We start from the raw sequence: 24,865 nt of genomic DNA, 5'->3' as shown, positions 1-24,865 counted from the left end.
GGGTGAGAGGTCAACCGTTACCGTAACAGCACTCCTGCCTGGCTGGTTGCCATGGGGACAGTGCCATGTTGTATCTTCACTAAATGGTCTCCCCCCCCAGGTGGAGGTGGACTGGGAGAAGGTGCAGGCCAAGGTGGAGATGGAGCTGGCCAGGGAGAGAGAGAGAGCAGGCACCACCTCCACCAAGACCAGCCTGGGACCTGCACACTGACACACACACTGACACACACACTGACACACACACTGACACACGTACTGACACACACGCACTGACACACACACTGACACACACGCACTGACACACACACTGACACACGCACCGACACACACACACTGACACACACACCGACACACACGCACTGACACACACGCACTGACACACACTGACACACGCACTGACACACACGCACTGACACACACACTGACACACGCACTGACACACACACTGACACACACGTACTGACACACTTACTGACACACACGCACTGACACACACACACTGACACACACACACTGACACACACACTGACACACACACACTGACACACACACTGACACACACACTGACACACACACTGACACACACACACTGACACACACACACACTACTTATTGTACATCTCTAACATATATACATGTATACTGTAATATGATATAAGCTACCGTATGTACCTTTAGTCTTGATAACACTATATAAGACCAGTTACAGTTAGTGTGTGTAATGTGATGTTGTACATGTTCATCAGAGTGGTATATGTACGGATTTACAGTGATAGTTTGGGTGTTTTATTTTATCAATATAGATATTTTTACACTTGCCTTAAATTGCCTTAAATTGTTCAAAATAAAAACTGTGAGGAAAATGCACTGTGTGTGTATTTGTGTGTGTGTCTGTGTGTATCTGTTCGTGTGTCTGTGTGTGTGTGTCTGTGTGTGTGTCTGTGTGTGTGTATCTGTGTGTTCCTGCTGCAGCACCAATGTGTAACAGCTTGTCAGGCAGCACCACCTCCTGGTGGAGTCTGGTCTCGGGGAGGAGGAGGAGGAAGAAGACCTCCTGGTGGAGTCTGGTCTCAGGGAGGAGGAGGAGGAAGAAGACCTCCTGGTGGAGTCTGGTCTCAGGGAGGAGGAGGAGGAAGAAGACCTCCTGGTGGAGTCTGGTCTCAGGGAGGAGGAGGAGGAGGAGGAAGAAGACCTCCTGGTGGAGTCTGGTCTCAGGGAGGAGGAGGAGGAAGACCTCCTGGTGGAGTCTGGTCTCAGGGAGGAGGAGGAGGAAGAAGACCTCCTGGTGGAGTCTGGTCTCAGGGAGGAGGAGGAGGAAGACCTCCTGGTGGAGTCTGGTCTCAGGGAGGAGGAGGAGGAAGACCTCCTGGTGGAGTCTGGTCTCAGGGAGGAGGAGGAGGAAGAAGACCTCCTGGTGGAGTCTGGTGTCAGGGAGGAGGAGGAGGAAGAAGACCTCCTGGTGGAGTCTGGTGTCAGGGAGGAGGAGGAGGAGGAGGAAGACCTCCTGGTGGAGTCTGGTCTCAGGGAGGAGGAGGAAGACCTCCTGGTGGAGTCTGGTGTCAGGGAGGAGGAGGAGGAAGACCTCCTGGTGGAGTCTGGTCTCAGGGAGGAGGAGGAAGACCTCCTGGTGGAGTCTGGTCTCAGGGAGGAGGAGGAGGAGGAAGACCTCCTGGTGGAGTCAGAGAGGAGGCTATCTGGGAGGGATCAGGATTCACTCACATTAACCCTAGAAAACAACTCAAATCTGCCATTTCATATCACACTATATATGTACTGTATTTCCTCTCAAACAAACACGCAGACTTACTACAATATAACACCAAACATGTATGTACACACACCAGACACACACAAATCCAAAGATACACAGGTAGATTTGTACACATACCCAACACCAAACAAACACCGATAGAACATGCCCTGCTCTGAGACAGCCTCTTTCTCTCAGACACTGACTGGGCTGGATGGAGAGGAGTGTTAGTCTCATTGATCTTCTCTTGGTTGCTCTGCTGCTATCTATCCCCGTCCAGGGATTGAATAACTGTACCATTAACAATAATTCTGTTGTCTGATTGACAGAATACATGGTGCTGGGCCAACCTTCCCCACTCTGCCTGTCTCCCCACACTCTGGGTCATGCTGCTCCAGAACCCTCTGGGGCTTACTAGAGGAGGAGAGGAGGAGGAGAGGAGGAGAGGAGGAGGAGGAGAGGAGGAGGAGAGGAGGAGGAGAGGAGGAGGAGGGGAGGAGGAGGAGAGGAGGAGGAGAGGAGGAGGAGAGGAGGAGGAGGAGAGGAGGAGGAGAGGAGGAGGAGAGGAGGAGAGGAGGAGGAGGAGGAGAGGAGGAGGAGAGGAGGAGGAGAGGAGGAGGAGGAGAGGAGGAGGAGAGGAGGAGGAGAGGAGGAGGAGAGGAGGAGGAGAGGAGGAGGAAGAGGAGGAGGAGGAGAGGAGGAGGAGGAGAGGAGGAGGAGATGGAGACTGAGTGTGACTGGGAGGTGTCAGGTTACTCTGGCTGTCGTGTTTCTGTGTCTCATCCAGATCCAAGGCTCTCTTCTCCCTGTGTAGAGCCTTTTTACTCAATCTGATTAAACTTTAATGCTGGAAACATGAGTGGTCTGGGCCGGGCTGGTCCCAGAACACCCTGAGACAGGCAGAGAGGAGAAGCAACTAAGAGAGAAAATAGAAAACGAAAAGGCAGGGGTTAGGAAAGACAGGGTGAGAGGGAGGGGGGAAAGAGAGAGAGAGAATGATGGCCACAGACACTGTGATACCTTCCATGATCTGGATGGGATTGATAGAACAAATGATCAAACAAATGATCTATTTATCCATCGATCCATCCATTTCCTGTTCTTCTCAGTAGACCTAGACACTCTGAACCCATCCTGATAAGTGTGTTAGACCAGAGATCTAGAACAATCCTGATAAGTGTGTTAGACCAGAGAGATCTAGAACCATCCTGATAAGTGTTTTAGACCAGAGTGATTGTGCTGTGGGTCAGCTATAAAAACCACAACATTGATGTTGAAGTGGGCAGGTGTGACTGGCTCCATCTGCGCTGGCCCACGTCCTCCCCCCTCACAAACCACCACGCTAATGAAGGCACTTGTTGGTTTTGGGCTCTTTCAAATAATGTTGGTTCTTGTGGTTCTGAAGTGGATAGATGCACTTCCTTTAACAGGTTCCTGCCTGCTCCACAGAGCGTGGTACAGCTGGGTGTCCTGAGGTGAGGAGGGTGTGGCTGGCGAGGGCAGCACCTGGGGTATTGAACCGGAAACCGTGTTGATTCCACGACTGGGACCTTGAGCCAGTCAGGAGAACTGGTCAGCCCATCTTGTCCACAGATGCAGGGCTGGTGTTAGGTCTGTAGATCCACAGGGAACCTCTAGCTTGCCCAGCCCAACCCAGCCCAACCCAGCCCAGCCCCCAACCCAGCCCCCAGCCCAACCCAGGCTATAGTCAACAGGTCGATGTTGACATTGGAAATCGAAACCACAAGGCTATTAAGATGCCCCTAGACTCTTGGTCTGCCAAGCTGGTGAATCAATACCTGGACCATGATGGTGTCTCCTCCTGTCTCTCCTCCTCCCCTGTCTCCCTTCTCTCTCTCTCCTCCTGTCTCTCCCCCTCCTCTCTTCTCCTGTCTCCCTTCTCTCTCTCTCCTCCTGTCTCTCCCCCTCTCTGCTCTCTCCCACCCTGGGACCTACAGGGTCTCTCCACACCCTAACCTTATAAAACGACATCATCCACATTACTCATAAAGTAAGAAAAGAATGTATTTATTTAGCAAGTGCTTTCTATACCAAAACTGGACACTGCCTGTCAGGCTCCTAGCCTTACAGGCGAACATCAATTATAACATGTTAATTTAGCAGACACTTCTATCCAGAAAACGAGCTACGGGGATTTGAACCTGCAGCGTCTTGATTATGTAGTTAAACACTCTGAGGTCTATGAGACCAACCCATCTTCTACCCTGCAGGTGTTCTAGATACATCTTCAACTCTGTAGGTGTGTGTCTGTGTGTGTGTCTGCAGGTCCTCTATGCTGACTGCAGGTTCAGGACTATGTGTCTGTATGTGAGTCTGTATGTATAAGTGTGTGTGTGTGTGGGGGGGGGGGGGGGGGGGCTGATAGAGATAACCCTGCAGTCAGGCTGATGCCTACTGATTTGGAATAAATGGATGTGCTGACGTTACCAAACGTTGTTCACATACAGATGCGCGAGGACGTCTTCACGGCACGGCGCGAAGTGTGAGAAACTCCAGCCACAACGAACCTGTCCCTTCATAACCATGCACATATAACTGAAATTAAAAAATGAAGATAAATAAGCTTTCAGATCCTGCTGACAGGATCGTGGTGATCGTGGCTCAAGCAGAAAAGGAAAGAAAACGGTCTCGCGAGTTACAGAGTCACTGTAGAAAGACTTAACTTATTTTAATCGTTAAATATTGTAATCATGCGCTTCAGATCCTTGTTTTATTGAAAGGCTACTCTCTTGTACATCGCTCTGGATTAAAGCGTCTGCTAATTGTGTAGAATCTATTCTCAGAGTCACTCTCCTTTCCTCTCATTTAGGATCACGTGCGTACAACAAGTAGACCCCCAAATTCAATACGACACAACATTCATTGTAGCAACTTATAATTGCACTTACAATAGCTTAATTTATTCGCCTATAGCATTTTCAAATATCTTCTTTTGATATTAAAATAAAACAAATATTTGGGCTATCCTAGTAAGTGTCATTGTGTCATTCCCTCAGACCGAGTTCCTGCAAGCTCGTGTGCTGTGCCCTGACACTTCCAGCATATCCTGTCTCTCATCCCGGAGTCCCGGTCCTGCCCTGGACCTGCCTGGTGCCGCTGCCCTGCCTCTGCCCGGTCCCGCTGCCCTGCCTCTGCCCGGAGCAGTGCCCTCATCCTGGGCCAACAAGTTGTCATCTGACCGGTCTCTGTGCATCTCTTGCATTGATTCCTCGTACGTCGGTAGGTATTTCACCTCGTCGTAGGTCGGTAGGTTGGGAGAAGTGAAGTCAGCCAGGCTGTATTCGGAGTAGCGGTCAAGCAGCGAGTCCTGGGACGCGGTGGCATGCACGTGGAACAGCGACGGATCGTCTGGTCTGTCGTTGTTCGGTTGTCGGCGCTGCCGCGGGCAAATGATCTGCTGTATGAAGTATCCCATGGCGAACAGTAGAAGCAGGATGAGGATGCCGGAGAACCTCCGTGTCACCCAGCCCACGTTGTCGAAGAAGATGTTGGTGGGAAGCTTGCAGCAGCGTACCGTGGGGCTCGCGCTGCCGTTACCGGTGACGGTTGGCGGGCAACACTGCTGGCCCTCGGCACACCGGACTTCTCCGCAGCTCGGGGCCGCTTGGCACGCGGAGATTAGAGCCCCGGACAGGAAGGCGGTAAAGATGCACGTCGTCTTGGAGAGACGCGGCATTATACTCTGATAACGGACAGTCCCTGTCGTCCTTTCTGCAAACTGCGCGCGTTCGTGAGCCCGTGCGTGAGCCCGTGCGTGCTTCCTTAAGATGATAGGAAATATGAGCGATGTTCGGTCTGTCCCGTGCAGATGTGGTCGCTGTCATGAGCAGTGCAGAACGGGATATCCCCCGTGCTCCGGGTCCGTTATCCGAGTTGCTTTATTCCGCCAGTGGCGCGTGGAAGATACCCTCTTTGGTCTTTACGCGCTGACCAGTTGACAATCCAAGGATTTGTTTTACATTCCAGATATCCTGACATCACTGACACAGAACCCCCGCAGATCTGGCTGGACATAGACACAGTTAGAACGGTCAGTTAATCCCCATCAATGCCCAGGAATATGAAGACAGCTACTTGTTTTTGACTGACGGGTTTGACTGAGGAAGGTGCTTGGAGGAAAGAATCCTGCCTATGCACGTCTGACAGTCACCTAAACGATTGCCTTTGAATAATTGATAATTTTTACATTAAGAAGGCTGAAATGACCCAAGGACTTGAGCAATCTATGTTTCCATATATGGGGGGTGGGGGGGGGGGGGTGGAACAACCTACAAATGATCATGTATGGTTGGTGATGACTAAGGAAATAAATGTCCTTTTTTAAAGTAAGATGACCAGACCTGCAACCTCTATTGCTCTAACCATTGAACTGTACACTCCTACCATAACACCTAGACAACCATGATGCAACTTCCCCCTCAGTAAACGCTCCCGCAGCCTGTTCCTGTGCTGTGTCATCTGGGTGATTGATAGGAGATGGTAGAACATTTGTAGATGAGACATTATAGTTGCCAGCCTGGTAGCTGGTGTTTACTGTCTTCTGTTCCAGGTGAATACAGCCTGTTCCTTAACACTGACGTCTAAAACACTGTTAGAACTGTGCTCTTTTGATCTCTGATGTAACACTGTACTTTCTGTTCTGATCCCTGCTGTAACGCTCCACTTCCTGTTCTGGTCCCTGATGTAACGCTGTACTTCCTGTTCTGATCCCTGCTGTAACACTCCACTTCCTGTTCTGATCCCTGCTGTAACGCTCCACTTCCTGTTCTGATCCCTGATCTAATGCTCTACTTCCTGTTCTGATCCCTGATTTAACGCTCTACTTCCTGTTATGGCGCTGTGGATAAAAGAAGCTGCTGAATGAATCAAATGTAAAAACTTTTTCCACAGGTAACTCGATTTATTGGCACAAGACCAGGTGAGCCATTCAAACATACAATAGAATCTAAAACAAGTCATTGAAAATTGTCCGACCATCTTGTTTTGTTTGTCCTGTATCTTGTAGCTTGTACCCCCCTCCCCCCCCCCCTACACACACACACTCCACCGTCCCTAATGCACACTGCGTCAAATTCAATTACCGGAGCATTATGACGTGAAATTCAGTGAAAGAAGAGCTCATTTATGCAGCATCATATTTCTGCCAGTAATCTAGCTCTAATACGGAGATGTGATACGAGGAGAGAAGCTTTTTTTACCAGGTAAACAAATGTTTAATCAATATAGGGCCGTCAGGCCTGCCTCACAGAGCACAGGCTGGGTACTCTGGGTGATCTGATGCACTGCTGTTTTGTCATTTCATAGACTGAGGTAAAGCCCAAACTTTGCACCTTTTGTGGGGGATTTTTTATCACGGAAAATTACATTTCTGCTTCTCTAGCCTTTATATGTTCTCTCTCTTCCTCTCTCTCTCCATGTCTTCCTCTTCTCCTCCCCCTCCCTTCACCTCTCCCAGTCTCTCCATCTCTTCCTTCTCTCCTCCCTTCACCTCTCCCAGTCTCTCCATCTCTTCCTTCTCTCCTCCCTTTACCTTCCCCAGTCTCCCCATCTTCTCCTGAACCTCCAGAGAGTAGAGAGAGAGACCGTGTGTGCGTGTGAGTAGGTGTCTAGGTGTATGTGTGGTGTGTGTTTGTATGGACATGTGTGTATGTAGTGGTGGGCATGTATGAGTTTGTGTGTAGGTGTGGTTGTGTGTGCACTACTGTGTGTGTAAAAACAGAGTGGATTGGGAAGTTGTTAGATGGGGAAAGAAGGAGAGAGTGTAGAGAGAGAGGGAGAGAAAGTAGAGAGAGGGAGAGAGAGAGTAGCGAGAGAGAGAGAGAGTAGCGAGAGAGAGGAGAGCGAGTAGAGTGATCAAAAACGATCCAGAAAGATCAGTAACACACTCAACAGCCTGAGACAAACTGTACAAGCATCCTGCTAACACAGCACTCAGAGACATTTTACCCTGAATTAATTACCCTAATAAACGTACAGCGCGTGTCCATTAATTTGATACAATGTGTTGCAGTCAGTCAGTCATCCCTGCATGGCTGGGTGTGTCTGTGGTGATGAATTGCAGCTTTCATATTTCCACAGAAGGAGCTGGTCTAAGATCCCTGCTGGTCTCAGATCAGATCCCTGCTGGTCTCAGATCAGATGCCTGCTGGATATGATCCCTGCTGGTCTCAGATCAGATGCCTGCTGGATATGATCCCTGCTGGTCTCAGATCAGATGCCTGCTGGATATGATCCCTGCTGGTCTCAGATCCCTGCTGGTCTCAGATCAGATCCCTGCTGGTCTCAGATCCCTGCTGGTCTCAGATCAGATCCCTGCTGGTCTCAGATCCCTGCTGGTCTCAGATCAGATCCCTGCTGGTCTCAGATCAGATCCCTGCTGGTCTCAGATCAGATCCCTGCTGGTCTCAGATCCCTGCTGGTCTCAGATCAGATCCCTGCTGGTCTCAGATCAGATCCCTGCTGGTCTCAGATCAGATCCCTGCTGGTCTCAGATCCCTGCTGGTCTCAGATCAGATCCCTGCTGGTCTCAGATCAGATCCCTGCTGGTCTCAGATCAGATCCCTGCTGGTCTCAGATCAGATCCCTGCTGGTCTCAGATCAGATCCCCCTGCTGGATATGATCCCTGCTGGTCTCAGATCAGATCCCCCTGCTGGATATGATCCCTGCTGGTCTCGGATCCCTGCTGGTCTCTGATTATAATTTACACTTTCAAATTAATGTAAAAAAACAATGAAATGTTTTTAGAATTTGTCTCATTTTTCTAATGATTCATTTTAAATGTTAAGATCTAGCATTGATTCTGAGCATGTTTTTGTAAGCAAAAAGTAGTAATTCACTATCCTTTGCACCCCCAGTTTTAAGACCAAAAATGGCCTCTGCTCACCGCCCACCACTCCTGCTGAGCCACAGCCCTCTGGGACAGTGGAGACCTCAAGCCCTCCAGCTGTAGAACCATGAGAGAAGGAGGGGATGAGAGGACAGAGAATTCAGTGAGGGAGGGAGAGTGCAAATGCACATTTAGTGACTATTTGTCGACATTACACAGAGAGACTCAGAGAACAAAGAAAGATGGAGACAAACAAAAGAGGGAGGGAGGGTGGGGGGGAAGGAGAGAAGGTGTGAGGGGGGGAGAGGGAGCAAGGGGTGAAAGAGATGTCCATGATGGATGCAGTCCTGTGAAGAGAAACTGAGAGATCCAGTAAAGAAAACAGAGTGGAAGAGAGGGAGTAAGAGAGAGAGGGAGAGAGAGAGTAAGAGAGTGATATAGAGGGAGAGGGAGTGAGAGTGAGAGAGGGAGTGAGAGAGAGATAGAGGGAGAGGGAGTGAGAGTGAGAGGGAGAGAGGGAGTGAGAGAGAGATAGCGGGAGAGGGAGTGAGAGTGAGAGGGAGAGAGAGATAGAGGGAGAGGGAGTAAGAGTGAGAGTGAGAGGGAGAGAGAGATAGAGGGAGAGGGAGTAAGAGTGAGAGAGGGAGTAAGAGTGAGAGGGAGTGAGAGTGAGAGAGGGAGTGAGAGAGAGAGGGAGTGAGAGAGAGATAGAGGGAGAGGGAGTAAGAGCGAGAGTGAGAGAGGGAGTAAGAGCGAGAGTGAGAGAGGGAGTAAGAGCGAGAGTGAGAGAGGGAGAGGGAATGAGAGAGAGGGATTTAGAGCGATAGTGAGAGTGAGGGAGTGAGAGAGGGAGAGACAGAGAAAGGGAGTGAGAGTAAGAGCAAGAGTGAGGGAGAGAGAGAGAGAGACAGAGAGATATATAATAATAATAATACATTTATATAGCGCTTTTCAGTGCTCTCAAAGTTGCTGTACATGGTTAAAATAAACATAAAACAAGGACATCATATAAAATCACAGCATTAATTACACATTAAAACCAGATCTAAAAAGGTGCGTTATGACTAATGATTTAAAAGTTGACAGGTCTGGTGCGGTCTCTGATGGGTTTGGGGAGTGAGTTCCAGAGGGAGGGAGCGGTGATGGAGAAAGCTCTGTCACCCCAGGTTCAGTGCTGGTCCTGAGTGGGGTGGACAGGAGGTTGGCATCAGAGGAACGGAGGGAGCGGGAGGGAGTGTGGTGGTGAAGCAGGTCGGTGAGGTAGCGGGGGGCCTGGTTGTGAAGGGCTTTGTGAGTAAGAAGAAGGACTTTAAAGTGAATGTGTTGTGGGAGGAGGAGCCAGTGGAGGATCTGGAGGACTCTGGAGAGATGAGTGTACTGGGGTCCTCTCAGGGAGCATCATCCCCCAGAAACACCACCCCCTCCAGGTCTGCCCATCTCAGAAACACCACCCTCTCCAGGTCTGCCCATCTCAGAAACACCACCCTCTCCAGGTCTGCCCATCTCAGAAACACCACCCTCTCCAGGTCTGCCCATCTCAGAAACACCACCCTCTCCAGGTCTGCCCATCTCAGAAACACCACCCCCTCCAGGTCTGCCCATCTCTCAGAAACACCACCCCCTCCAGGTCTGCCCATCTCTCAGAAACACCACCCTCTCCAGGTCTGCCCATCTCTCAGAAACACCACCCCCTCCAGGTCTGCCCATCTCTCAGAAACACCACCCTCTCCAGGTCTGCCCATCTCTCAGAAACACCACCCTCTCCAGGTCTGCCCATCTCTCAGAAACACCACCCTCTCCAGGTCTGCCCATCTCTCAGAAGCACCACCCCCTCCAGGTCTGCCCATCTCTGGAAGCTCAGGTCTACTGCAGATCTTCACACACACACACCATCACTAATTAAGAGATGATGAAGGAAGGAAAGATGGAGGAAAGAAGAGATGGATGGAAGGAGAGATGGGAGAAGGAGAGAAGTTGTAAACAGAAATGTGAGCAGGTCTTTCCTCACAACTCTCATCTCCAGTTTTGTGGACAGAGAGCTGCGCTGATCTATTCTGGGAAGCAGTGTTGGGTTGTCCTGTGTGTGAGTGCGTGCTTGCGCTCGTGCGTGTGTGTGGAGGTTGTAGATTAGGATGTTGCTGCCAGCGCAGTTGGAGAAATGGTTTATATTGCGCGTTGCGACACCTGGTGGTATGACAAAGTATTACACGCAGATGTGTCGTTCATTTTCCCTTTCGAAAGGATCAGAAAATACACCCAGGTTAGAAGAACATCGCAGTGGATGCATGTTCTCATATAGGCCTATACATTCACTTTAAACATACTCAATTTGGAAATTAAATTTGCTGACCCGTACATTTCATAAATCGTCCCTTTAATAGTAGGCCTACGTTTGAGTGGACTCGCTTACTAAAAATTATTTATATTATATACATTATTTAAAATGTATATAATATTTATATCCCTTATTAATTAAAAGTATATTTGCTGCCCTCTCATTGGCTTTAATACAGGAGCACTGTCCTCGGAGGCGGGCCTTATTATCCCGCCCTTTAGAATGAGCCAATGATGGTCTCGCCCCGCTGGACTGATCTCTATATCAAAACCTCGCGTTATCATGTAAACAGCCGACGACATAAATGTTGTGAGATCAGCAAGATGAGCTTAGGTGTCAAATTCCCTCCGTTGATAATGACAACATAATTACCTTCTATAAAATAGCGTGTTGTTGTTGCTCGGAAGATCTAAAGGCCTACGACTAATCCTTTTGAAAGGTCTATTTAAACATATTGCAAAAAGGATGTAGACTTTCCTAAACTTGAATACACACAACTAGAATGCGTAAAACAAGACTGCGTCCTACTATGACAAAGTGAACCACGAGGACTCACTAAATCATGTTGACCTCTTTACATAATTTCAACCGTGGTTGACGGTTTGCATGGTTGCAGTTTTAAAGGGACAGGTGACACAAGGCGCTATCACGGAATATAACCGGTTCATCCGATCCTGCACGGAGAGACAACAGGATGGTGGCAGAGATGGCCAGTCTGGGGTCTTCATGCCGCCTGGAAGAGGGGTAAGAAGCAACGCTGCACGGTTATACTGAAAATCCACAATTGTTAACTTCACAGCCGAAAAGGTGGTAGGCTATAATGCGAATCCCAGACATTGCTTCAATTTGCTGGGTGATGAGTAACGCTAATCTGTTGTTGAAATTAGTTTAACTTTGTTGACGTACTATAGGCTACAAAACAAAATAGACTGAAATTTTGCATAATTAGAAACATAAACTAAAAGCAGGAGGACGGACAGGCGCCATTATCTCTTTGTTGCTTTCAGTTTACAGCTGCATCTTTAACCGTCTCTAACACACGTTTCTCATTAAAACATGAATTAAAACAAAAAGCTTGATCCCACTCTCAGCCGGTAAGAGACGTGTTTTAGATTGTCGAGACACGTCGGCAGAGGAGTTTCCTTAATAAACTAAGTTATTCCTTCATTACAAAATGTTACAGAGATGTATCTTTGTTTGCGTTCCATAAAGGCACCGCACGTGCCCTAGCTGTTGTATCGATGCATAACCAACATGACGCTACTGTAGCCTAACTATGTCCATCCTCGTTAACAAACAGGGACACATAACGTGGTTTATCATCTGGAAACAAAGACCACCTGCTCGGATGCTGATGCAGCTATGAGCCCGAGCCGGCCGGACTGAAACGCGTTTCAACGTTTTTAAACGATCACAGTCTTCGACTAGGATAATAAGCCTAATGCAATATATTTATAATGCGTCCTTCATTGTCGAGGCAGTCTCAGGATACTGTAATTATTGGTAGGCTATTACAGAGATATCCAACAGCCTGTATAAATGTAATAGATGTTGAATCCAAAACTGAATTAATGTCCGTTCGTTTGTAACTACTATGGGTTTGTTTGTTCACTTTGTAGACAGATTCCGAGTCAAAGATCAGTAACCGGTGTTACCGTGTTGCTACAACTTGAGTAAAACATGATTATCAACGGCAGAATGCTCTCGGTACCACACCCTCTCTCTCCTCGGCGCTTGGGTTGTGTGTCAAGTAACTGTGGCCGTCAGGCAGCGACGGTAAGAAGAGGAAACCGGTACCTGTCCTTAGGGGGGTTGTTGTCATGTGTTTGCCGAGCCGCCTTCGTCTGTGAAGAGTGGAAAAGTCCCGTAATAAACCAGACACCTTCATGCCACACCCTTCTGAATGTCAGAGCTTTAGATGTAGTACAAAATTAATTGTTTATTAAACGTACAGCACAACAACGATGTTTTAGTATAGAGATACAATTATTTAGTTGTGCTTTAATGTAGGCTACTAGATTACATTACATTTTATACATCTAAACTACAATAAGATACAGTAGGCTACCGTGAAGCAAAAACGTGATATGAAATGCAATGTCAAACATGAATCCCTTAACAGTTGGGAGTATGCTGTCTGGTGAGTGACGGTAAACCGTGGATTCCCCCATCACCAGCTCTGTACCAGATTACAGCTTATCTCTGTTCACTGGCTCTTCCTGTTTCTCTGTGGGTCTGTGGGAGATGGGTGAGATGGTGGCCTTGTGCCACAGGATGGAGGGAGACAAAGAGGAAGAGAGAGAGGGCGCAGCTTGTTGTTTTTGCTTTGTATGAAAATGACCGTGTGGTACATGCAAAGAGTTGGAGAGGTGAGGGAGGTAGAGCAAAGGAGAGAGGGAGAGAGAGAGACAGGTAGAGAAAGGGAAGAAGAGCGGGGGAAGGAGGTGGAGAGAGATGAAGGGAGAGTGAGAACGGAGACGTGTATTTAATGTTTAAACATGACACTCGTGTTGACTTGGGTGTCTGTTGTTGGTCTGTTGAGGTGACCTTGATCCTCTAGACTTGAACAACTGCCTGAGGAAACCACTTCCTGTTCAGCCCTGGACCACACTGAGAGATAACTATCTCTAGCTCTTAACTGAGGATGGCTTTAGCTCAGTGGAACAGTAGAGCATTTGCCTGCAGGTCAAGAGTTCCCAGGTTCAAGTCCCCCCTCGTACGTGTCTTTGAATTAAAGTGTCTGCCAAATGAAATGACATAATCTGTCTGGAATCTATGAGCATGTTGGATCTAGGGCTGTCACAATAACTACTTTTTCTTGTGTGATATATTGCACCAAAATTAATTGCAATAAACGATATTATTGCACATACGTCAATTGTAATTTTATGTCAATTTTATGTCACTGATTACATAATGATCCCCCCCCCCCCCCCCCCAAGGTGAGTTTTCATGGCTGTTCGCGCGTCTATGTCGCTTCACTCCATCATCCCTTACTGTTTACAACGTTAACAGGGCTACTTGCTTGGTTGGTGTTTTACTTTTTCTGCTTGAGATATACAAGGTGTGGCGTGAGAGCGTGTGAAATGGTTGGAATGCGTGTGTCTCACGGCCAATGTGTGAGAGTTGGCAGCCCTGTGTTTGTCAAAAGTTTGCGGCCTATTTGTAAATGCTGTTTTTTTGGACCGTGTTTAATGGCTGCATCTCTTTGGCTATATAGCGAGTTACGCTATCCGTGAGTGTGCGCCATTTCGCGCTGTCACGTTTACATTTGCACTTTCGGGAAAAGGCATCTGTAATAGAACTGTATGGAAGACCACTTTCCAGCTCCAGCTGCAGTTGTTGTTGACAGGTTGAAAAACTGGGTGGGATAGACAGTTATGTATTGCTAGGTGAAATGTTAGGTCAGTTGCCTCTGTTTTTAAACAAAGTTGACATACCGCCTCGTTGACGTTAATTGTCTCTCATCTCATTCGGCTTAAAGACAAAATGTTCCCACACCGGAGCTGAAGATTGCGGCTTTGAAACCAAGTCCATTTTAACTTGTTCTTCCTAACTAGCTGTAGATGTCACGAAACAGAACACTTTATAACGCAGTGAGTTCACGCCTTCACCTGTCGGTGTCCGCTCTGTGTGTGGAGATGCTAGTCCCGCCTACGCTTTCGACACAAAAAGCAGACAAGATGACTGAGGCAGCGGGATCGACTAAAATGTTGGTGACATTCGTTCTTATGTAAAAATTAATGTAATCATTATTTGTTATAAAAATGATCAGTTGCAATATATCGCAGCACCAAAAATTATTGCGCTCATTTCCATATACCGTGCGATAAGTCAATATATTGACTATCGCGACAGGCCTAGTTGGATCATGTTTGTCTTGGTGTTGATCGCCCGAGGCACTATATTTCAACAAAGGAGAGAGAAGGAGCTAGAAGTAAGAACCGTAAAGTCAGGTTGTAGTTTTGACACTCTTTGCTGCCTGTGTAGAACTCATTCTTCCTGTGTGATTTGTCAATATGAGATAAACTCTGTCAGGGCCAGGCCAGGTGTGGGTGTTAGTGTGCTTGTACACTTCCTCCTTTTGTGTGTGTGCTTGTCAGAAAGGAAATCCGTATGGTGTAACAGAGCCAGGCTTGCTGCTGCACCCTCACAACAGTGTTATTATTTTCAAACATATATTCTCTCCTCCCTCCATCCCCCCCCCTCCATCTCTCCTCCTCCCTCCATCTCTCCTCCTCCCTCCATCTCTCCTCCCCCCTCCATCTCTCCTCCTCCCTCCATCTCTCCTCCTCCCTCCATCTCTCCTCCTCCCTCCATCTCTCCTCCCCCCTCCATCTCTCCTCCTCCCTCCATCTCTCTTCCCTCCATCTCTCCTCCCTCCCTCCATCTCTCCTCCTCCCTCCATCTCTCCTCCCCCCTCCATCTCTCCTCCTCCCTCCATCTCTCCTCCTCCCTCCATCTCTCCTCCTCCCTCCATCTCTCTTCCCTCCATCTCTCCTCCCTCCCTCCATCTCCCCCCCTCCCTACCTCCCTCCTCCCTCCCTCCCTCTCTCCTCCTCCCTCCATCCCTCCTCCCTCCATCCCTCCTCCCTCCCTCCATCTTTCCTCCTCCCTCCATCTCTCCTCCTCCCTCCATCTCTCCTCCTCCCTCCATCTCTCTTCCCTCCATCTCTCCTCCCTCCCTCCATCCCTCCTCCCTCCCTCCATCTCTCCTCCCTCCCTCCCTCCCTCCCTCCATCCCTCCTCCCTCCCTCCATCCTTCCTCCCTCCCTCCCTCCATCTCTCCTCCCTCCATCCCTCCTCCCTCCCTCCCTCCCTCCATCTCTCCTCCCTCCATCCCTCCTCCCTCCCTCCATCTCTCCTCCTCCCTCCATCCCTCCTCCCTCCCTCCATCTCTCCTCCCTCCCTCCATCTCTCCTCCCTCCATCTCTCCTCCCTCCCTGCAGGGATGGACACATCCCAGAGCCAGACCAGAAAGGTAAATACCACACTGTCTGACTGTTTGTCTGTTTCTTTCTCTCTCCCTTTCTCTCTCCCTTTCTCTCTCCCTTTCTCTCTCTCTCTCTCTCTCTCTCTCTCTCTCTCTCTCTCTCTCTCTCTCTCTGTCTCTCTCTCCCTCTCTCTCTGTCTCTCTCTCCCTCTCTCTCTCTCTCTCTCTCCCTCTCTCTCTCTCTCTCTCTCTCTCTGTCTCTCTCTCTCTCTCTCTCTCTCTCTCTCCCTCTGTCTGTCTCTGTCTCTGTCTCTCTCTCTCTCTCTCTCTCTCTCTCTCTCTCTCTCTCTCTCTCTCTCTGTCTCTGTCTCTCTCTCTCTCTGTCTCTCTCTCTCTCTGCAAGCTCTGTGTCTGGGTGCTGGTACAGTTCATTTCCACAAGGTGGCAGTAAGCACTAGTAGAAGGGGGCACAGGTGATGAGAGGGAACTGTTAGTTACACTTGACATTAAGATACACTAACTTCCATGCAGCCATATACATGCTGTATCAACACAGTAGGTACCTAGGAGCTGTCATTAAATAGTGTGTTACAAAGTCTTATGAAAGGGTCTCTCCAGTAACCCTGCTGTCCTCATCACCTCATCCTTCCTCCAGTGAAACACACTGTTCTGTTACAGGTCACCTGGCTGACAGTGATCAGAGTGGATCAGGTAGGCATAACCACCTTCATCCTGTCACTCCCTCACTCTAACCCCCTCATCCTCACCCCCCATCCTCTCCCCTCCCATCCTCACCCTAACCCCCACATCCTCACCCTAACCCCCTCATCCTCACCCTAACCCCCTCATCCTCACCCTAACCCCCACATCCCTCACCCTAACCCCCACATCCTCACCCCCATCCTCTCCCCTCCCATCCTTACCCTAACCCCCACATCCTCACCCTAACCCCCACATCCTCACCCTAACCCCCTCATCCTCACCCCTCACCTTAACCCTCATCCTCACACCCTCCACCAGGCAATGCTTTCTCCAACCAATTCCAAGAGACACCTCATCTCTGAATCTTTGAACCATATAATACATTATAATAAATAAATAACCATTAAAATTAACCATACACTTAAATCTCCTCTCAGATGATGGCTTCTAATGATCTGCAGCCCGTGTGGTGTGTTTATCTGACAGAGACCACTGGGACGGTCACAGAGGACAGCTCAGAGGAGGAGCAGGAGGAGCAGGAGGAGCAGGAGCAGAATTGTGGTGAGGACCTTCAAAGATCATATCCCTCCTTCACATCCCTCCTTCACATCCCTCCTTCACATCCCTCCTTCACATCTCTACCTCAAGCTGTGAATCTCTAGTCTAGGCTTCTCTTTCATCTGATCTCATTAATCTCTCTCTCTCTGTCTCTACTTCCCTCTGCGTCTCTCACTTTGTATTTCCCTCTCCTTATTATTTTCCCCCTCTCTGTCTCTCCCTCTCTGTCTCTCCCTGTCACTCTCCCTCTCTGTGTCGGTGTCTCCCCTCTCTTCATTTTGATCAAGAAGCAGGTTCTAGTCTCCTCTCTCTCTTCATCAGGGAGCAGGTTCTAGTCTCCTCTCTCTGTTCATCAGGGAGCAGGTTCTAGTCTCCCCTCTCTTCATCAGGGAGCAGGTTCTAGTCTCCTCTCTCTTCATCAGGGAGCAGGTTCTAGTCTCCTCTCTCTTCATCAGGGAGCAGGTTCTAGTCTCCTCTCTCTTCATCAGGGAGCAGGTTCTAGTCTCCCCTCTCTCTCCATCAGGGAGCAGGTTCTAGTCTCCTCTCTCTCCATCAGGGAGCAGGTTCTAGTCTCCTCTCTCTCTCCATCAGGGAGCAGGTTCTAGTCTCCTCTCTCTCTTCATCAGGGAGCAGGTTCTAGTCTCCGATATTATAGTACAGTGTAGTATAGTATAGTACAGTATGGTCTAGTATTGCAGAATACAGTATAGTATAATACAGTGTAGTATAGGATAGTATAGTAAAGTATGATATAGTATTGTAGAATACAGTATAGTGTAGTATAGGATAGTATAGTTTTGTAGAATACAATATAGTATAGGATAGTATAGTACAATACAGTGTAGTATAGGATAGTAAAGTACAGTATGGTATAGTATTGTAGAAAACAGAATAGTATAGTATAGTATAATACTGTGTAGTATAGGATATTTGTCTAGAGTTGTCTATAGCACACAGTAGAATAGTATAATATAGTATAGTATAGTCCAGGATGATATAGTATAGGATAATGTATTAGAACATAGAATACTACAGTATAGAAATGTATAGTACAATATAGTATAGTAGAATATTGTTTGTATAATAGTATCCTATTTCATAGTACAGTTCAGTAGTATATAATAGTGTAGTTATTGTGTAATCATAAGATCTCACTAATGTATCTCTGTTCCTGTGCAGAAGCTGCCCCAGCATCCAGCCCTACTGCCTCCAGCCCTACTGCCTCCAGACCAGCAGCTTCAAGACCTGCAGACTCCAGCAGAGAGGGTAGCTCCATCAGCATGGTCCTGTTCACACATCACACCTGCCCCGCTCTCCTCGCTCTTACAACCACACCATACTCACGTTTAACACTCAGTTGTTTAACCACAGTGAGTACTTTAAGAGATCCAAATAGTTTTAGATAACCCTGCTTTTCTCATCATCACAGATGTGGGCTTCCAGTCCTGCTGTGAGAAATGCAAGGCTATTCAGCAGGTGAGTTTACAGTTTATCGTTTTTGTAATGTTACATTTAGATTAATTTAGCAGACGTTTTTACCCGAAGTGACATGTGTGTTTATGTGTGTGTCCAGAACCCTGGAGGTGAGCGGGTCACCCCAAGGATGCTAGCTCGAGGACAGATGCAGTGAGTACTCCCTCCCTCCCTCCCTCCCTCCCTCCCTCCCTCCCTCCCTCCCTCCCTCCCTCCCTCCCTCCCTCCCTCCCTCCCTCCCTCCCTCCCTCCCTCCCTCCCTCCCTCCCTCCCTCCCTCCCTCCCTCCTTCCCTCCCTCCCTCCCTCCCTCCCTCCCTCCCTCCCTCCCTCCCTCCCTCCCTCCCTCCCTCCCTCCCTCCCTCCCTCCCTCCCTCCCTCCCTCCTGACATGGAATTTGACATCACACTGTTGAAATGATGAAGATGGGTTATGAGTATTGAATTATCTGATTTCAAATGAAATGAGAATGGCTCTATGCCAGTATCTACAGCTGCACGGTTCATGATCAGTACCACCCCGACTTGGGAGTCTTTGTATAAAAAACATAAAAAAAATTAAAAAACAGAACAAGGGACCAATTGATCGCGGATGTGTAGAATCTGTGACCATCAGAAAAGTACCAATAGCAAAATAGTACGGAGTAAATATATAAGTGAAATATCCAGAGAAGAGTTCCAGTGTGATCCTGGGATCTTGCTCACGTTTGTTGGAGTTTGTGTCACCTTGACGACCAATAAACATTTTGCATCAAACATTGCTGAGTTCCATTGCTGTTCTTAACTTGGAAATTAGTTGGAGATATTTTTCACTGCACTCCCTCCATCCTCCCTTCATCCATCCTCTGTGTGTGGTGTGTGTGTGTGTCAGGCTACAGCTGGAGGCTGAGGGGGTGTTCCAGTGCTCGGTGACAGGTCTAGTGTTTGAGGTGTCTGAGAAGGTTCTGCTGAGGTACTCCATCCTGTCCTGGTCCAAGTTTGGAAAGTTCCTCACAGACTCCTGGAGTTGCGCCGGACCCATCTTCAACGTGGACTGTGTCAACAAAGACTCGACTGTGCTCAAGTCCATCCAGTTCCCACACACCCTCTGCCTTGCTGGTGAGGAGAGCTTTGTCTAGAACTGACCTGAATGTCTCCATGCTGCACCGAAACTCCACATTCTACAATAACACACTGTGAATCACGTTGTTGTTAGGAGGACTAACTTTCCCCTGTTGCTGGCTCCTCCCCCTCCCTTTCTACACCTTCCCCTCCCTCTCCCTCCTCCCCCTCCCTCTCCCTCCTCCCCCTCCCTCTCCCTTCCTTCCTCTCTCCTCCTCCCCCTCCCTCCCTCCCTCCCTCCCTCCCTCCCTCCCTCCCTCCCTCCCTCCCTCCCTCCCTCCCTCCCTCCCTCCCTCCCTCCCTCCCTCCCTCCCTCCCTCCCTCCCTCTCCCTCCCCCCTCCTCCTCCCCCTCCCTCTCCCTCCCCCAGACCCAGACAGCCAGGTCTCCTTCAGGGTGCTGCACCTGAAGGCTGGCCGTCCGCTGATGGAGCCATGTGTGGATCACTCCGGCAGCCACGTCAAGTGGTGTGTGTCGTCCCTGTCCCCCGTGGGGCCTGTGGCCCAGGCCAGCCCCGCCCTGCGGCACCATGCTGTGGTCCTGCTCTACCGGGAGAGAGGCCTCAAGGCACATTGCTTCAGAGTCTACCTAGCCCCTAACAACTCCTCAGACATCAAGGTGACAGGTTAGGGGGTGTGTGTGAGAGAGTGTGTGTGTATACATGATGTGTGTATGTGTGTGTGTGTGAGTATGCAGTGTATGTAAGCATGTGTGTGTTACTGTGTTAGTGTGTGTGTGTGTGTTAGTGTGTGTAAGCGTTTCCTTTATAGCAGCAGGCTATCGACCACGGTCAGGCATAACTTTCAGACATAACTTTCCAATATTATTAACACAGCAAAGTTTTCACTGTCTTTCTAAGGTTAAGAACCAGTTCCTAAAATTGTGTGTGTGTGTTTGTGTCTGCATGTGTGTGAACGTGTCTGTGTGTGTGTGTGTGTAATCGTCTCAGTGTGGTCTGGTTTCTAATGTTGCCTAAACATAAAATGCGTGTCTTCCACATATTATCTGTAATGACCCAACCAGGGAAATGTTTAGTGTATTAGTAATAGTTTGGGCATTTTGTTCAATTATTTCTTTCATCTGGTTACTGACCAGGAGGAAACATTTCTGTCATTAGCCTCCAGAACATAGATTGTTGTTCCTTTGAACCTTTACTTCTCTCTCTCTATCTTTTGTCTCTTTATCTCTTTTTCACTATCTCTTTTCCTTTCTGTTTCTCTCTCTTTTGTTGTCTATTACTTTCTCTTTCTTTTTCAATCTCACTCTTGTTTTGTTGTCCTTCACCTAGTCAGCCTATCAGTCATCATCATCATAATAGAAGTATAACTGTCTGTCGTTCTGGGTCCAGGACATAGGAAAGGAAGTGCGCAGCTCCAACAGGAAGTTCCAGAAGGTGGACAAGCCTCCCACCTGCAGCCTGGATGAGAAGACGTACCGCCTGCTGAGTGAGCCAGAGGGGGAGATAACCCCGGAGGTGTGTGTGTCTGAAGAGTGTGTGTGTTGGTAGGACCTGTGGGTGTTCTAAAGAGTGTGTGTGTTGGTAGGACCTGTGGGTGTTCTAAAGAGTGTGTGTGTTGGTAGGACCTGTGGGTGTTTCTGAACAGTGTGTGTGTTGGTAGGACCTGTGGGTGTTCTAAAGAGTGTGTGTGTGTGTGTGTGTGTGTGTGTTACAGGAACTGTCCTTTACGCTGGCGGTCACCAAGCTGAAGGGGTACTTCGAGGTGTTCTTTGATCACTCCCCCCCCTTCAAGCTGTCCCTCATGGAGAGAGAGTCAGACCAGACCATCTGGTCCACCTACATCAGGGAGGGTGTGTACCTGAGGGGAGGGCTGTGTTTGTGTGTGTGTGTGTGTCTGACCTGTCTGTGTGTGTGTGTGTCTGACCTGGCTGTGTGTGTGTGTGTGTCTGAACTGTCTGTGTGTTTGTTCTTCCACAGAAGACTGTCTGGACCCTGTGGAGCCTGAGAAGAAACAGACCCTCAGTGGGTAGAACAAGACTGTGACCCCCTGACCTCTCCTGTGACCCCTTGACCTCTCCTGTGACCCCCTGACCTCTCCTGTGACCCCTCTGACTTCTCTTGTGACCCCCTGACCTCTCCTGTGACCCCTCTGACCTGTCCTGTGACCCCTCTGACCTCTCCTGTGACCCCTCTGACTTCTCCTGTGACCCCCTGACCTCTCCTGTGACCCCCTGACCTCTCCTGTGACCCCCCTGACCTCTCCTGTGACCCCCTGACCTCTCCTGTGACCCCCTGACCTCTCCTGTGACCCCTCTGACCTCTCCTGTGACCCCTCTGACCTCTCCTGTGACCCCTCTGACCTCTCCTGTGACCCTCTGACCTCTCCTGTGACCCCTCTGACCTCTCCTGTGACCCCCTGACCTCTCCTGTGACCCCTCTGACCTCTCCTGTGACCCCCCTGACCTCTCCTGTGACCCCCTGACCTCTCCTGTGACCCCTCTGACCTCTCCTGTGACCCTCTGACTTCTCCTGTGACCCTCTGACCTCCTATAGGTAGGAAGAGAAGTAGCACGTCGGAAGAGGAAATGACCAATAAGAGATCCCGCTGGACAGATGAGTCAGGTGACCATCCTCTGTTACTAGGCAGATCACAGGTGTCTGCTGAATGAATACGTTGTTATAATTGTATTCTCCTACCTACCATCTTACGTACCTTCGACACTATGGTTTTAAATACCTTAAAAACGATCATCTAAAGTCCTCTTAAATGACAGCTATCGTCTAAACACTCAATCAATCAATCAATCAATCAATCTTTATTTATAAAGCACAACTAAACACAACTTTCGTTGACCAAAGTGCTATACAGAGTGCTAAAATCAACATGACAACAGATACATACAGACATGATATGACAACAGATACATACAGACAAGACAACTGCATCAACACTCTTCCCTATAGGACACATCAAATAAAAAGGTCTTTAAACTCACTTTAAAAACGGACAAGGAAGGCGCTGTTCTAATGTCCAGAGGAAGACTATTCCAAAGTCTTGGAGCAGCAATAGAGAATGCTCTATCTCCTCTCGTCTTTAGTCTCGATCTCGGAACTCTTAAAAGGCCTACGTTTGCAGATCTTAAAGCTCTTGTAGGTTGATGGGCTGTCAGCCAGTCAGAGAGGTAGGACGGAGCTGACCCATTTATTGATTTAAAAACTAAAAGCAAGATTTTAAAATTAATTCCCTGGCTCACCGGCAGCCAATGGAGTTTCTGAAGGACCGGAGTTATATGTATACGTTTTCGAGTTCCTGTCAGAACTTTGGCAGCAGCATTTTGGACGACCTGGAGGCGGTTAATGGATGATTGACTGATCCCCAGATACAGCGAGTTACAGTAATCCAGCCTTGTTGTTATAAAACAATGTATGACTCTTTCAAAATTTGCGAAAGAGAGGAAAGACTTCATTTTAACCAAGGTTCGGAGTTGGTAAAAGCTTGCCTTCACAACTTGATTTACCTGTCCATCAAGCTTTAGGGCACTATCCAATACCACACCCAAGTTTTTAACATATGGTTTAACATACGGTGCAAAAACACCCAGATCTACATTAGTTGTTTTATGTACACTGGAAAGTGTAAACACCATAACTTTTTAAATGAAAAGGCACTGTGGTGTGTCCAGACGGCTGCCTGGCGGCAAGGGCCCGGCGCCCAGAGGTGACAGATAAGCAGCTGCTTCAGGTGGCTCGGCGGCTGGGGAAGGAGTGGAGGCAGGTGGGCATCTTCCTGGGCCTCAGGAGCCGACACCTGGACGAGCTGCAGGCCGGGGAGAAGGACGTCACCATGCAGAAGTTCAAGATGCTGGAGGAGTGGAGGAGGCAGCAGGGGCAGCAGGGGCACGCCTCGCTACAGAAGCTAAGGAGCAGCCTGGAGGAGCTGGAAGACCTGGCTCCAGAGGTGCTGCTGACCCTGCAGGGTGGGACACACACACACGCACACACACATTCACACACACGTACACACGTACACACACACACACGTACACACATTCACACACACACGTACACACATTCACACACACACATGTACACACATTCACACACAGAAGATTCAGACTGGTCACTAAGTAATATATGTCTGTCTCGTTCCACTTCAGAAATGATGGACAACCCAGCTGACAAATGAGACACCTCAGACCATTTAAGCCCCGCCCCCTACGGACTCATCAAGGAAACAGAGAACCAGTGGAAGGGACTTTTGAACCCTGAACCTCTGATGTAGGTTTCCACTGACAAGCTTGTGGCTGGTCAGTCAGGCTCCCTGACTAGTATTGCACTATAATCCTGACTCCCCCCACTTCGTACTTCCTATAAGTGGTGTTGTATCTTTCTTAGTCAAGGCATTACCACTTAAACTCTACAAGACAAGGGACCAACAACAGTAGCTAATAAATAAATACAACTGTATATATATTTTTTTTTTTACATTTTTTACGATATTCTTTGTTAACGTTCTGTCTTTTATATATTTTGTTTGTGTTCTTCAGCTCAGCTTAATAAAGCACTGAGCAATGAGATTCTGTGTCAGAAGAAATCTTAGATATGTTTTCTTAATTTAGATTTATCTTCATCTTTACACAGGACATGACACAAATGTATGTGACACACACTTCCTGTCTGGGAAAACAATCTTATTTGAGGAACGCAGGTCACGTGGGAGAGTCGACCATGTTTATTTACAATTTACATTTTTACTGATCATTCCTTGAAATCGATGTGCTGCCAGATGAAAAGCAAAAAGATGAGACATCGTGATGTCATAATGTTGTGTAATACCATGTACAGGGCATCTGATGCTGTTTGAAAGTATGTATGAGTGTTGAGTTTGAGACGGCAAGTTCTCTCTAAACCCCGGCTGTGATCATTCGACGTTTTGTGATGTCATTGTGATGTCATTGTGATGTCACACCTCAGGGCCTTTATCAGAGTTCTGTACAAGTTGAGGAACGTCACTATACTGAATAAAACATGTTTTTCTACATCTTAGTTTGAATTGTGAACCATGGTGAATGTTTTGTGCTAGTGTAAACATGTGGGGTTGTACCTGTTAACGTTAGTTTATGTATAGTGTAATTATATTGTATACGAGTGTGGAGATATTGGGTATCATTACTCATGAATATAAATAGAAGCAAACACCTCAGGTAAAA

The 24,865-nt window shown here is 48.3% G+C and overlaps 3 protein-coding genes across 3 annotated transcripts in view; 2 read left to right on the top strand and 1 right to left on the bottom strand.

Annotated features, from left to right (window-relative positions):
• The window catches only part of ift80 (intraflagellar transport 80 homolog (Chlamydomonas)), a 35,129-nt gene extending 34,264 nt beyond the window's left edge, over positions 1 to 865 (top strand). The window contains exons 19-20 of the mRNA XM_084674003.1: positions 1 to 2; positions 101 to 865. The exon at positions 1 to 2 is cut by the window's left edge and continues 122 nt beyond it. Coding sequence (XP_084530129.1) covers positions 1 to 2; positions 101 to 211 — 113 coding nt within the window. The 3' untranslated portion in view covers positions 212 to 865. The remainder of the gene's footprint in view (positions 3 to 100) is intronic.
• Positions 866 to 4,170: 3,305 nt separating this feature from the next.
• Positions 4,171 to 5,983, bottom strand: c15h3orf80 (chromosome 15 C3orf80 homolog). Its single transcript, XM_084674904.1, has one exon. The coding sequence runs from the start codon at positions 5,445 to 5,447 to the stop codon at positions 4,764 to 4,766; it is 684 nt and encodes a 227-aa protein (XP_084531030.1). The 5' UTR covers positions 5,448 to 5,983; the 3' UTR covers positions 4,171 to 4,763.
• A 5,272-nt stretch (positions 5,984 to 11,255) lies between these two features.
• Positions 11,256 to 24,687, top strand: LOC146257983 (uncharacterized). The gene is made up of 15 exons (XM_084673353.1): positions 11,256 to 11,677; positions 15,883 to 15,914; positions 16,545 to 16,577; positions 17,055 to 17,129; positions 18,306 to 18,392; positions 18,556 to 18,602; positions 18,700 to 18,752; positions 19,468 to 19,694; positions 20,067 to 20,314; positions 21,045 to 21,170; positions 21,370 to 21,505; positions 21,633 to 21,677; positions 22,209 to 22,277; positions 23,339 to 23,632; positions 23,813 to 24,687. Exons 1-15 carry the CDS (start codon positions 11,628 to 11,630, stop codon positions 23,839 to 23,841), a joined length of 1,551 nt encoding a protein of 516 aa, XP_084529479.1. The 5' UTR covers positions 11,256 to 11,627; the 3' UTR covers positions 23,842 to 24,687.
• The last annotated feature ends 178 nt before the right edge of the window (positions 24,688 to 24,865 follow it).

The sequence above is a fragment of the Hypomesus nipponensis genome, chromosome 15 (genome assembly GCF_054491055.1).
Source record: "Hypomesus nipponensis isolate SF chromosome 15, ASM5449105v1, whole genome shotgun sequence".
NCBI classification, from domain to species: domain Eukaryota; kingdom Metazoa; phylum Chordata; class Actinopteri; order Osmeriformes; family Osmeridae; genus Hypomesus; species Hypomesus nipponensis.
Note: the sequence above shows the minus strand (reverse complement) of the source record. Positions and strands in the feature narration are given on the sequence as shown.

What these genes read in the sequence shown, in the direction of transcription:
- LOC146257983 (XM_084673353.1), top strand. Translation starts at nt 11,628, where the DNA reads ATGGTGGCAGAGATGGCCAGTCTGGGGTCTTCATGCCGCCTGGAAGAG. An exon ending in AATGCAAGGCTATTCAGCAG is followed by an intron (nt 18,603 to 18,699) that starts GTGAGTTTACAG and finishes GTGTGTGTCCAG; the next exon opens with AACCCTGGAGGTGAGCGGGT. An exon ending in CCGCTGGACAGATGAGTCAG is followed by an intron (nt 22,278 to 23,338) that starts GTGACCATCCTC and finishes TGGTGTGTCCAG; the next exon opens with ACGGCTGCCTGGCGGCAAGG.
- c15h3orf80 (XM_084674904.1), bottom strand. Translation starts at nt 5,447, where the DNA reads ATGCCGCGTCTCTCCAAGACGACGTGCATCTTTACCGCCTTCCTGTCC.